We start from the raw sequence: 13,823 nt of genomic DNA on the forward strand, positions 1-13,823 counted from the left end.
CAATTTATAAAAGTTTGTGTTCCAAAGTTCAACCAGTCTCGCGTCTCGTCACTGCATCCTGCGTACCTGCGATTACTACACCCGCACAACTACATACTCATTCTAAGACCACGTTCATATGCTCAGTATTTGGTCAGTATTTGTACGCCAAAACCAGGAATGGGTGATAAATGCAGACGTGGTGATGTGTTTCTATTATACTTTTCCTCTGATTTTGGCTTACAAATACTGAGGTAAAATACTGTGTGAACGTGGCCTAACGGCAGATTAACCCAATCTGGAGCAAATGACAAGTGCAGAGCAAAGGCGTAATACCACAAAATCACCAACAGGGAACAGCATGACGGGTCTGTATAGTATCTGTCTTCTATGAACCCTTTGGGCCCCCCAATGCTCCAAGCCCAGACTGTAACCCCTCCATAGTTATAGCCCTGATGGTGTGGTTCCCATAGCAACCAGATTTCCCCTCTCATTTCTTATAATTTATGTGAAAGGTCAATGTTGAAAGGGATTTTCCAGTCAGTGAACCTCAAATGATTAGATGCTTGTAAAATAACAAAGACAAGTTGTGTTCACCCTCCCCCGGTCTAACTCTGGCTCTCCTTCTGTGTTTTGGCTGCGGTGGTGATGTCAGGGCTACAACACCCATCACCGCTGCAGCCAGCTGCTATTATAGTCTGTGATTGCCTGCAGCCAAAACAGTCACAGGAGCAGTGATGGACCGGGGGAGGGTGAGTACTATGTCTGTTTTCTTACAAGTATTTTTCAAGTATATTGACTGTGGAAACCCCACTTAAATCGGCTTTCTTTGGGCAACTATTCCACCTTCTGATTGCACTTGATCTGTGGCCAGTTTATGTAGTGTATACCGGTGTCAACCATGGTGTATGTACATAGGTTCGACTGTAGCTACTGGATGTGACAGGGACACCACTGCCAGCTCTGTGCGAGGCGAGCGCCGCAGACACAACACAATGGGCGGGAGCGCCGCACTTCCCCCTGCACTGCGCATGCGCATCTCTCAGCCGCACCGGCTTCTTGTGTGAGGTCAGCAGTCGGCATGGCGGAAAGGGCAGAGCTGGAGCAGGCGGCAGCGCTGCAGGGAGAGAAGGTGCGGAAACTGAAGCAGGAGAAGGCCAACGCCGGGCAGGTGAGTGCGGGACAACACGGCACATGGCGGAGGGGCGGCTGCTACACGGAGCGGCCTGCGGGGCCCGGAGGGAGAGGGGCTGACAGCGGTGTGGTCACCGCTCCTGTGTACAGTCCGGGGGGAGGGGCTGACAGCAGGGTGGTCACCGCTCCTGTGTACAGTACGGGGGGAGAGGGGCTGACAGCGGCGTGGTCACCGCTCCTGTGTACAGTCCGGGGGGAGGGGCTGACAGCAGGGTGGTCACCGCTCCTGTGTACAGTCTGGGGGAGAGGGGCTGACAGCAGGGTGGTCGCCGCTCCTGTGTACAGTCCGGGGGGAGAGGGGCTGACAGCAGGGTGGTCACCGCTCCTGTGTACAGTCTGGGGGAGAGGGGCTGACAGCAGGGTGGTCGCCGCTCCTGTGTACAGTCCGGGGGGAGAGGGGCTGACAGCAGGGTGGTCGCCGCTCCTGTGTACAGTCCGGGGGGAGAGGGGCTGACAGCGGCGTGGTCACCGCTCCTGTGTACAGTCGGGGGGGGGGGGAGAGGGACTGACAGCGGCGTGGTCACCGCTCCTGTGTACAGTCCGGGGGGGAGAGGGGCTGACAACAGGTTGGTTTCCGCTCCTGTGTACAGTCCGGGGGGAGAGGGGCTGACAGCAGGGTGGTCACCGCTCCTGTGTACAGTCCGGGGAGAGGGGCTGACAGCAGGGTGGTCACCGCTCCTGTGTACAGTACGGGGGGAGAGGGGCTGACAGCAGGGTGGTCACCGCTCCTGTGTACAGTACGGGGGGAGAGGGGCTGACAGCGGCGTGGTCACCGCTCCTGTGTACAGTCGGGGGGAGAGGGGCTGACAGCGGCGTGGTCACCGCTCCTGTGTACAGTCCGGGGGGAGGGGCTGACAGCAGGGTGGTCGCCGCTCCTGTGTACAGTCCGGGGGGAGAGGGGCTGACAGCAGGGTGGTCACCGCTCCTGTGTACAGTCCGGGGGAGAGGTGCACCGCTCCTGTGTACAGTCCGGGGGGAGAGGGGCTGACAGCAGGGTGGTCACCGCTCCTGTGTACAGTCCGGGGGGAGAGGGGCTGACAGCAGGGTGGTCACCGCTCCTGTGTACAGTCCGGGGGGAGAGGGGCTGACAGCAGGGTGGTCACCGCTCCTGTGTACAGTCCGGGGGGAGAGGGGCTGACAGCGGGGTGGTCACCGCTCCTGTGTACAGTCCGGGGGGAGAGGGGCTGACAGCGGGGTGGTCACCGCTCCTGTGTACAGTCCGGGGGGAGAGGGGCTGACAGCGGGGTGGTCACCGCTCCTGTGTACAGTCCGGGGGGAGAGGGGCTGACAGCGGGGTGGTCACCGCTCCTGTGTACAGTCCGGGGGGAGAGGGGCTGACAGCGGGGTGGTCACCGCTCCTGTGTACAGTCCGGGGGGAGAGGGGCTGACAGCGGGGTGGTCACCGCTCCTGTGTACAGTCCGGGGGGAGAGGGGCTGACAGCGGGGTGGTCACCGCTCCTGTGTACAGTCCGGGGGGAGAGGGGCTGACAGCGGGGTGGTCACCGCTCCTGTGTACAGTCCGGGGGGAGAGGGGCTGACAGCGGGGTGGTCACCGCTCCTGTGTACAGTCCGGGGGGAGAGGGGCTGACAGCGGGGTGGTCACCGCTCCTGTGTACAGTCCGGGGGGAGAGGGGCTGACAGCGGGGTGGTCACCGCTCCTGTGTACAGTCCGGGGGGAGAGGGGCTGACAGCGGCGTGGTCACCGCTCCTGTGTACAGTCCGGGGGGAGAGGGGCTGACAGCGGCGTGGTCACCGCTCCTGTGTACAGTCCGGGGGGAGAGGGGCTGACAGCGGCGTGGTCACCGCTCCTGTGTACAGTCCGGGGGGAGAGGGGCTGACAGCGGCGTGGTCACCGCTCCTGTGTACAGTCCGGGGGGAGAGGGGCTGACAGCGGCGTGGTCACCGCTCCTGTGTACAGTCCGGGGGGAGAGGGGCTGACAGCGGCGTGGTCACCGCTCCTGTGTACAGTCCGGGGGGAGAGGGGCTGACAGCGGCGTGGTCACCGCTCCTGTGTACAGTCCGGGGGGAGAGGGGCTGACAGCGGCGTGGTCACCGCTCCTGTGTACAGTCCGGGGGGAGAGGGGCTGACAGCGGCGTGGTCACCGCTCCTGTGTACAGTCCGGGGGGAGAGGGGCTGACAGCGGCGTGGTCACCGCTCCTGTGTACAGTCCGGGGGGAGAGGGGCTGACAGCGGCGTGGTCACCGCTCCTGTGTACAGTCCGGGGGGAGAGGGGCTGACAGCGGCGTGGTCACCGCTCCTGTGTACAGTCCGGGGGGAGAGGGGCTGACAGCGGCGTGGTCACCGCTCCTGTGTACAGTCCGGGGGGAGAGGGGCTGACAGCGGCGTGGTCACCGCTCCTGTGTACAGTCCGGGGGGAGAGGGGCTGACAGCGGCGTGGTCACCGCTCCTGTGTACAGTCCGGGGGGAGAGGGGCTGACAGCGGCGTGGTCACCGCTCCTGTGTACAGTCCGGGGGGAGAGGGGCTGACAGCGGCGTGGTCACCGCTCCTGTGTACAGTCCGGGGGGAGAGGGGCTGACAGCGGCGTGGTCACCGCTCCTGTGTACAGTCCGGGGGGAGAGGGGCTGACAGCGGCGTGGTCACCGCTCCTGTGTACAGTCCGGGGGGAGAGGGGCTGACAGCGGCGTGGTCACCGCTCCTGTGTACAGTCCGGGGGGGAGAGGGGCTGACAGCGGCGTGGTCACCGCTCCTGTGTACAGTCCGGGGGGGAGAGGGGCTGACAGCGGCGTGGTCACCGCTCCTGTGTACAGTCCGGGGGGAGAGGGGCTGACAGCGGCGTGGTCACCGCTCCTGTGTACAGTCCGGGGGGAGAGGGGCTGACAGCGGCGTGGTCACCGCTCCTGTGTACAGTCCGGGGGGAGAGGGGCTGACAGCGGCGTGGTCACCGCTCCTGTGTACAGTCCGGGGGGAGAGGGGCTGACAGCGGCGTGGTCACCGCTCCTGTGTACAGTCCGGGGGGAGAGGGGCTGACAGCGGCGTGGTCACCGCTCCTGTGTACAGTCCGGGGGGAGAGGGGCTGACAGCGGCGTGGTCACCGCTCCTGTGTACAGTCCGGGGGGAGAGGGGCTGACAGCGGCGTGGTCACCGCTCCTGTGTACAGTCCGGGGGGAGAGGGGCTGACAGCGGCGTGGTCACCGCTCCTGTGTACAGTCCGGGGGGAGAGGGGCTGACAGCGGCGTGGTCACCGCTCCTGTGTACAGTCCGGGGGGAGAGGGGCTGACAGCGGCGTGGTCACCGCTCCTGTGTACAGTCCGGGGGGAGAGGGGCTGACAGCGGCGTGGTCACCGCTCCTGTGTACAGTCCGGGGGGAGAGGGGCTGACAGCGGCGTGGTCACCGCTCCTGTGTACAGTCCGGGGGGAGAGGGGCTGACAGCGGCGTGGTCACCGCTCCTGTGTACAGGTCGGGGGGAGAGGGGCTGACAGCGGCGTGGTCACCGCTCCTGTGTACAGTCCGGGGGGAGAGGGGCTGACAGCGGCGTGGTCACCGCTCCTGTGTACAGGTCGGGGGGAGAGGGGCTGACAGCGGCGTGGTCACCGCTCCTGTGTACAGTCCGGGGGGAGAGGGGCTGACAGCGGCGTGGTCACCGCTCCTGTGTACAGGTCGGGGGGAGAGGGGCTGACAGCGGCGTGGTCACCGCTCCTGTGTACAGGTCGGGGGGAGAGGGGCTGACAGCGGCGTGGTCACCGCTCCTGTGTACAGGTCGGGGGGAGAGGGGCTGACAGCGGCGTGGTCACCGCTCCTGTGTACAGGTCGGGGGGAGAGGGGCTGACAGCGGCGTGGTCACCGCTCCTGTGTACAGGTCGGGGGGAGAGGGGCTGACAGCGGCGTGGTCACCGCTCCTGTGTACAGGTCGGGGGGAGAGGGGCTGACAGCGGCGTGGTCACCGCTCCTGTGTACAGGTCGGGGGGAGAGGGGCTGACAGCGGCGTGGTCACCGCTCCTGTGTACAGGTCGGGGGGAGAGGGGCTGACAGCGGCGTGGTCACCGCTCCTGTGTACAGGTCGGGGGGAGAGGGGCTGACAGCGGCGTGGTCACCGCTCCTGTGTACAGGTCGGGGGGAGAGGGGCTGACAGCGGCGTGGTCACCGCTCCTGTGTACAGGTCGGGGGGAGAGGGGCTGACAGCGGCGTGGTCACCGCTCCTGTGTACAGGTCGGGGGGAGAGGGGCTGACAGCGGCGTGGTCACCGCTCCTGTGTACAGGTCGGGGGGAGAGGGGCTGACAGCGGCGTGGTCACCGCTCCTGTGTACAGGTCGGGGGGAGAGGGGCTGACAGCGGCGTGGTCACCGCTCCTGTGTACAGGTCGGGGGGAGAGGGGCTGACAGCGGCGTGGTCACCGCTCCTGTGTACAGGTCGGGGGGAGAGGGGCTGACAGCGGCGTGGTCACCGCTCCTGTGTACAGGTCGGGGGGAGAGGGGCTGACAGCGGCGTGGTCACCGCTCCTGTGTACAGGTCGGGGGGAGAGGGGCTGACAGCGGCGTGGTCACCGCTCCTGTGTACAGGTCGGGGGGAGAGGGGCTGACAGCGGCGTGGTCACCGCTCCTGTGTACAGGTCGGGGGGAGAGGGGCTGACAGCGGCGTGGTCACCGCTCCTGTGTACAGGTCGGGGGGAGAGGGGCTGACAGCGGCGTGGTCACCGCTCCTGTGTACAGGTCGGGGGGAGAGGGGCTGACAGCGGCGTGGTCACCGCTCCTGTGTACAGGTCGGGGGGAGAGGGGCTGACAGCGGCGTGGTCACCGCTCCTGTGTACAGGTCGGGGGGAGAGGGGCTGACAGCGGCGTGGTCACCGCTCCTGTGTACAGGTCGGGGGGAGAGGGGCTGACAGCGGCGTGGTCACCGCTCCTGTGTACAGGTCGGGGGGAGAGGGGCTGACAGCGGCGTGGTCACCGCTCCTGTGTACAGGTCGGGGGGGAGAGGGGCTGACAGCGGCGTGGTCACCGCTCCTGTGTACAGGTCGGGGGGAGAGGGGCTGACAGCGGCGTGGTCACCGCTCCTGTGTACAGGTCGGGGGGAGAGGGGCTGACAGCGGCGTGGTCACCGCTCCTGTGTACAGGTCGGGGGGAGAGGGGCTGACAGCGGCGTGGTCACCGCTCCTGTGTACAGGTCGGGGGGAGAGGGGCTGACAGCGGCGTGGTCACCGCTCCTGTGTACAGGTCGGGGGGAGAGGGGCTGACAGCGGCGTGGTCACCGCTCCTGTGTACAGGTCGGGGGGAGAGGGGCTGACAGCGGCGTGGTCACCGCTCCTGTGTACAGGTCGGGGGGAGAGGGGCTGACAGCGGCGTGGTCACCGCTCCTGTGTACAGGTCGGGGGGAGAGGGGCTGACAGCGGCGTGGTCACCGCTCCTGTGTACAGGTCGGGGGGAGAGGGGCTGACAGCGGCGTGGTCACCGCTCCTGTGTACAGGTCGGGGGGAGAGGGGCTGACAGCGGCGTGGTCACCGCTCCTGTGTACAGGTCGGGGGGAGAGGGGCTGACAGCGGCGTGGTCACCGCTCCTGTGTACAGGTCGGGGGGAGAGGGGCTGACAGCGGCGTGGTCACCGCTCCTGTGTACAGGTCGGGGGGAGAGGGGCTGACAGCGGCGTGGTCACCGCTCCTGTGTACAGGTCGGGGGGAGAGGGGCTGACAGAGGCGTGGTCACCGCTCCTGTGTACAGGTCGGGGGGAGAGGGGCTGACAGCGGCGTGGTCACCGCTCCTGTGTACAGGTCGGGGGGAGAGGGGCTGACAGCGGCGTGGTCACCGCTCCTGTGTACAGGTCGGGGGGAGAGGGGCTGACAGCGGCGTGGTCACCGCTCCTGTGTACAGGTCGGGGGGAGAGGGGCTGACAGCGGCGTGGTCACCGCTCCTGTGTGAAGCCCAGTGGAACAGCAGGGACAGGGCTTCATCCAGTGCCCACTACACATCACATCAGCCCTGCTGATTGCAGGCTGCCTGTAACCTCTTACTGACTAGGGACAGTTTTTTCTTTTGAGCTTGTTTTTTTTTTTTTCCCTTCTTCCTCCAAGATCCAAAGCTTTTTCTCAGTCCGTGTTTCCGTATGAGGTTTTGTTGTTTGCGGTTCAAGTTGTGGTTTTGAATGACTCCTTTCACTGTGCACTGACGGTGCGCTCTCTCGCTGGCTCATCACTTCTAATCAAGGGCTGTGATGGAATCGCACTGTCACTGTGCATGAAAAATTATGTAGCCGTGACGAGATCCTATGAGGCATATGTCGGAAGTGATACCCGACAGTGACCGCGGCCCCTGCTTCATGATCCCAGCATGCACTGGGAATTCTCAAACAACATGTCATCAGAACGGGAGTAGGCGTGTAAAACAATCGGGTTTGTTTGGACAGGGAATGTTAAAGATTCTTTTTAACAAATTTAATCATTTTTCTAATACATTTTAATCCAAAATAACTTTACTGTGATAAGTACAATATTTATTTCAGACCACCCCTTTAAGGTGTGTTCACAGTGGCTTCAGCCACCCCTTAATGGTCCTTAACATCCCTTTCATGAAGTCTTGTAAACATCACAGTGAGGTCTGTTAGTAAAGCTCCTCTAGAAGTGAGATGAAGAGGAGGTGACGTATAAATCCTTGTTAGTGTCCACGTGAGTCACTTCACATCCAGGGCTGTGGCGTTGGCGTTGCTATAAAATGGACAGACTCCGACTCCTAATATATCTATCTATCTCTTTTGGAAGTGCATTGAGCAGCAGGGTGGTTTGCTGGTAAAAGGGAAAAAAAACTCTTAAATCTTCTGCCTGAGCGAGTGTGAACGAGCTGATTGTGACCTGAGCGTAAGTGCGAACTGTGGTAAGTGTGTGACTTGAGATTCAGTGACTTTGGATTCAGGGAGTTTCCAAGGGAGGTATTACTGAATTGCTGTTATATTATATTAATACTTTTTTTATTTTTGCTCATCTTTTTTGCCTGGTGCAATCCCCATTAGGATGTGCTCCACTATTGCCAATGCCATCCAGTGCACGTCTTGCCGCATGTATGAAATCCTTGAACAGCCGGTCGAGGGTGCACACTGCTGTGTGAGATGTGAGCACGATGTGCATTTGGAAGCCCAGATACTGGATCTAAGGCTGTGTTCACACACAGCGTTTTTTTAGCGGTTTTTACCACGGTTTTCACTATAAAACTGCTAAAAATAAGCTTCCCAGTCATTTCTATGCATTTTGCACTTTTTCTGCACATTGATGCGTTTTTTTACCGCGAAAAAAACCACATCGCGGTAAAAAGCGCAGCATGCTCATTAATTTTGCGGATTTTTCCGCGGTTTTGGCTTCTTCCATGTGGTTTGAAACTGATGCGGGAAAAAACGCATCAAAACCGCGCAAAAACCACCGCGGAAAAATAGGTGCGGTTTCTGGGAAGGGATTCAGGTTTTTGAGCAGAAATTTTCTGCAACGTGTGCACTTAGCCTAAATGTGCAGCTGGCAACACTGAGATCCATAGACAATATGGAAAGGAGTCTTCTGCTCACTGAGCAGACGCTCAGTGGGATAGATGAGGGGGGGATGCTAGGTTGGAGCTGCAGGACAATGAAGCAGCTAGCTGGGTGACAGAAGGCGGGGTAGAGGGAAGAGCGCCAGGGAGGCTAGTCCTGATCTGGCACACCCCAATAAGTTGGCAGATGAGGGGAGTGTTAGTGCAGGAGTAGCACTGCTGCAGCAAGGCATGTCCTCTGAAAGCCAGAGGAGTGTCTGCTCCAGTAAGGGGGGAAATAGGAGAGCAGGGCAGGCCAGACAAGTTCTGGTAGTGGGAGACTCAATTATTAGGGGAACAGATAGGGCAATCTGTCACAAAGACAGGGATCGTCGAACGGTGTGACACATCGCTGATCGGGTTGACAGATTACTGGGAGGGGCTGGTGAGAATCCAGCGGTCATGGTGCACATTGGCACAAATGACAAAGTTAGAGGTAGGTGGAAGGTCCTTAACCCCTTCACCCCCAAGGGTGGTTTGCACGTTCATGACCGGGCCAATTTTTACAATTCTGACCACTGTCCCTTTATGAGGTCATAACTCTGAACGCTTCCATGGATCCTGGTGATTCTGACATTGTTTTCTCGTGACATATTGTACTTCATGTCAGTGGTAAAATTTCATTCAAATAACTTGCGTTTATTTGTGAAAAAAGCAGAAATTTGGCGAAAATTTCGCAATTTTCCAACTTTGAATTTTTATGCCCTTAAATCACAGAGATACGGCACACAAAAAACTTGATAAGGAACATTTCCCACATGTTTACTTTACATCAGCACAATTTTGGAACCAAAATTTTTTTTTTTTGTTAGGAAGTTATAAGGGTTAAAAATTGACCAGCGAGTTCTCTTTTTTGCAACACCATTTTATTTTTACGGACCACATCACATTTGAAGCCACTTTGAGGGGTCTATATGATAGAAAATACCCAAAAGTGACACCGTTCTAAAAACTACACCCCTTAAGGTGCTCAAAACCACATTCAAGAAGTTTATTAACCCTTTAGGTGCGTCACAGGAATTTTTTTGAATATTTAAAAAAAAAAAATTAACATCTAACTTTTCACAAAAAAATACTTTTTTTATTTTACCAAGGGTAACAGGAGAAATTGGACTGCAAAAGTTATTGTGCAATTTGTCCTGAGTACGCTGATATCGGACATGTGGGGGGGAACGACTGTTTCAGCGCATGGCAGAGCTCAGAATGGAAGGAGCGTCGTTTGACTTTTTCAATGCAAAATTGGCTGGAATTCAGATCGGACACCATGTCACATTTGGAGAGCCCCTGATGTACCTAAACAGTGGAAACCCCCCACAAGTGACCCCATTTTGGAAACTAGACCCCCCCAAGGAACTTATCTGGATGTGTGGTGAGAACTTTGAACCCCCAAGGGCTTCACAGAAGTTTATAAAGTACAGCGGTACAATTAAAAAAAAATCATATTTTTTCCACAAAAATGATCTTTTCACCCTCAATTCTTATTTTTCCAAGGGTAACAGGGCCCTAAAAGTTATTGTGCAATTTGTCCTGAGTACGCTGATACCCCACATGTGGGGGTAAACCACTATTTGGGCTCATGGCAGAGCTCGGAAGGGACGCAGCGCCATTTGACGTTTTTGGCTGGAGATGAGATCGGACACCATGTCGCGATTGTAAAACCCCTGATGTACCAAAACAGTGGAAACCCCCCCACAAATGACACCATTTTGGAAACTAGACCCCCAAGGAACTTATCTAGGTGTGTGGTGAGCACTTTGAACCCCCCAGTGCTTCACAGAAGTTTATAACGCCCGGGCGTGAAAATAAAAAATTCGTATTTTTTCCATAAACATGATCTTTTAGTCACCATTTTTTTTATTTTCCCAAGGGTACCAGGAGAAATTGGACCCCAAAAGTTGTTGAAAAAAAAGTGATCCAGCTGGAGACGGAGGCGGCTGCAATTTACAAAGCTTTATTGGACAACTTAAAAATATGTTGGTTCTTTAAAAATTTCTTATAGCAAACACCAAGCACACCAGTGAAGAAGATGTTCACTGGTGTGCTTGGTGCTTTGCAGGCACCGAGGAAGCCAGCTCCCTGCAGGCCCCCGAAGGCCCCTGTCGCCATCTTGGATTCGGGGGCCTGCAGGGAAAGAGCCCCCCGCAGCAACGCTGCACATTGCGCTGCTGTGGGGGGCTCAGGGAAGCACGGAGGGAGCCCCCTCCCTGCCGATGCTTCCCTTTAACCCCCGGTACACCGCGATCATGTTTGATCGCGGTGTGCAAGGGGTTAACGTGTCGGGGGCGGTACGTGACCCCCCCTGACACATTATCACAGCTGACACCCGGCCTTGATCAGCGGCGCTCACCACGTGGGCGCCGCTGATCGCGCTAGACGTACTATCCCGGCCATGGGCATAGGGGCCCGGGTCCCATGAACAGGATAGTACGTCAGGTCTCAGAAAGGGGTTAAAGATGATTTCAGGGAATTAGGCTGTAAGCTTAAAGCAAGGACCTCCAAGGTGGTATTTTCGGAAATACTTCCTGTACCACGTGCTACGCCAGAGAGGCAACGGGAGATTAGGGAGGTTAATAAGTGGCTCAGGAATTGGTGTAGGAAGGAGGGGTTTGGGTTCCTGCAGAACTCGGCCGACTTCTCAGTTGGCTACAGGTTCTACGCTAGGGACGGGCTGCACCTCAATGGGGAGGGTGCAGCTGTGCTGGGGGAGAAAATGGCTAGAAGGTTGGAGGAGTGTTTAAACTAGGGACGGGGGGGAGGGTATTCCTTTTATAGGGGGGAAGACAGTGCAGATAGAGACCTGGGCACAAATAATGACATTGGGGGTGGGGGTGACATGGGGGGTGGGGTTAGAACAGTTAATAATTTAAGAAAGAATAGAGGTACAGAGAGATACATAAAGTGCATGTATACTAATGCCAGAAGCCTCGCCAACAAAATGGAGGAATTGGAGTTAATGTTGTTGGAACATAATTATGACATGGTGGGGATATCTGAGACATGGCTGGATGAGAGCCATGACTGGGCGATTAATTTACAGGGCTATAGTCTGTTCAGAAATGACCGAACAAATAAGCGAGGGGGAGGCGTGTGTTTATATGTGAAATCATCCTTAAAACCCATCCTTCGTGATAATATATATGAATCTAATGAAAATGTCCCTGTGGGTGGAGATAAGGGGAGGGGGGAAAAATAATAAATTACTGATAGGGGTTTGTTATAAGTCTCCAAAAATAATGGAAGCAACAGAGAATATCCTCATAAAGCAAATAGATGAAGCTGAGACTCAAGGAGAAGTCATTATTATGGGGGACTTCAACTACCCTGAAATACATTGGGGAACCGAAACCTGCAGTTCCAGCAAAGGTAATGGGTTTTTGACAACTATGAGAGACAATTACCTTTCACAACTGGTTCAGGACCCAACAAGAGGGGGGGCACTGCTAGACCTAATATTAACCAACAGGCCAGACCTCATATCAAATGTAAGGGTTGAGGGTCACTTGGGTAATAGTGATCACAAATTAATAAGTTTTCATGTATCCTTTAATAAGATGTGTAGTAGAGGGGTTACAAGGACACTAAACTTCAGGAAGGCAAATTTCCAACAGATGAGAGATGATCTTGGTGCAATTAACTGGGACGATATCCTGAGACATAAAAATACACAAAGAAAATGGGAGACGTTTATTAGCATCCTGAATAGGACCTGTGCACAATATATACCGTATGGGAATAAACATGCGAGAAATAGGAGGAAACCACTATGGCTAAATAGAGCTGTAAGGGGCGCAATAAGGGACAAAAATAAAGCATTTAGAGAATTAAAGCAAGTAGGTAGTGATGAGGCATTAAATAAATACAGAAGATTAAATAAATTCTGTAAAAAGCAAATCAAGACAGCAAAGATTGAGACAGAGAGACTCATTGTCAGAGAAAGTAAAAATAATCCCAAAATATTCTTTAACTACATAAATAGTAAGAAACTAAAAAATGATAGCGTTGGCCCCCTTAAAAATAGTCTGGGTGAAATGGTGGATGAGGATGAGGAAAAAGCCAATATGTTAAACGACTTTTTTTCATCAGTATTTACACAAGAAAATCCCATGACGGATAACATTATCAGGGATAAAAATTCTCCATTAAATATCACCTGCTTAACCCAGCAGGAAGTACGGCGGCGTCTAAAAATCACTAAAATTGACAAATCCCCGGGCCCGGATGGGATACACCCCCGAGTACTGCATGAATTAAGCACAGTCCTAGATAGACCATTATTTTTAATCTTTAAAGATTCCATAATAACAGGGTCTGTACCACAGGACTGGCGTATAGCAAATGTGGTGCCAATATTCAAAAAGGGGACAAAAACTGAACTTGGAAATTATAGGCCAGTAAGTTTAATCTCAACTGTGGGTAAAATCCTGGAGAGTTTTCTAAGATACTATACTGGAGTATCTGGGGAAGAATAACCTCATGACTCAATATCAACATGGGTTTACAAGGGACCGTTCCTGTCAGACTAATCTGATAAGCTTTTATGAAGAGGTAAGTTCCAGACTGGACCAAGGGAATGCAGTGGACGTGGTGTACATGGACTTTTCAAAAGCTTTTGATACGGTGCCACACAAAAGGTTGATACATAAAATGAGAACAATGGGGATACGGGAAAATATGTGTAGGTGGGTTAAGAGCTGGCTCAGGGATAGGAAACAAAGGGTGGTTATTAATGGAGCACACTCGGACTGGGTCATGGTTAGCAGTGGGGTACCACAGGGGTCAGTTTTGGGCCCGCTTCTTTTTAACATATTAATGACCTTGTAGGGGGCATAGAGAGTAGAATTTCTATATTTGCAGATGACACTAAACTCTGCAGGGAAATCAATACAGAGGAGGACAATTTTATATTACAGGAGGATTTATGTAAACTAGAAGCTTGGGCTGATAAGTGGCAAATGAGCTTTAATGGGGATAAATGTAAGGTCATGCACTTGGGTAGAACGAACAAGATGTATAATTATGTGCTTAATTGTAAAACACTGGGCAAAACAGTCACTGAAAAAGACCTGGGTGTATGGGTGGACGACAAACTCACATTTAGCGGCCAGTGTCAGGCAGCTGCTGCAAAGGCAAATAAAATAATGGGATGCATTAA

General features: G+C 55.3%; 1 protein-coding gene across 1 annotated transcript in view; it reads left to right on the forward strand.

Annotated features, from left to right (window-relative positions):
- The first annotated feature begins 948 nt into the window (after positions 1 to 948).
- LOC141083685 (histidine--tRNA ligase, cytoplasmic-like) overlaps positions 949 to 13,823 on the forward strand; it is a 62,186-nt gene continuing 49,311 nt past the window's right edge. The window contains exon 1 of the mRNA XM_073568080.1: positions 949 to 1,150. Within this exon, the coding sequence (XP_073424181.1) occupies positions 1,061 to 1,150 (90 nt within the window). The 5' untranslated portion in view covers positions 949 to 1,060. The remainder of the gene's footprint in view (positions 1,151 to 13,823) is intronic.

The sequence above is a fragment of the Dendrobates tinctorius genome, unplaced genomic scaffold (genome assembly GCF_039654945.1).
Source record: "Dendrobates tinctorius isolate UK_male_01 unplaced genomic scaffold, ASM3965494v1 ptg000020l, whole genome shotgun sequence".
In the NCBI taxonomy this organism is placed as follows: domain Eukaryota; kingdom Metazoa; phylum Chordata; class Amphibia; order Anura; family Dendrobatidae; genus Dendrobates; species Dendrobates tinctorius.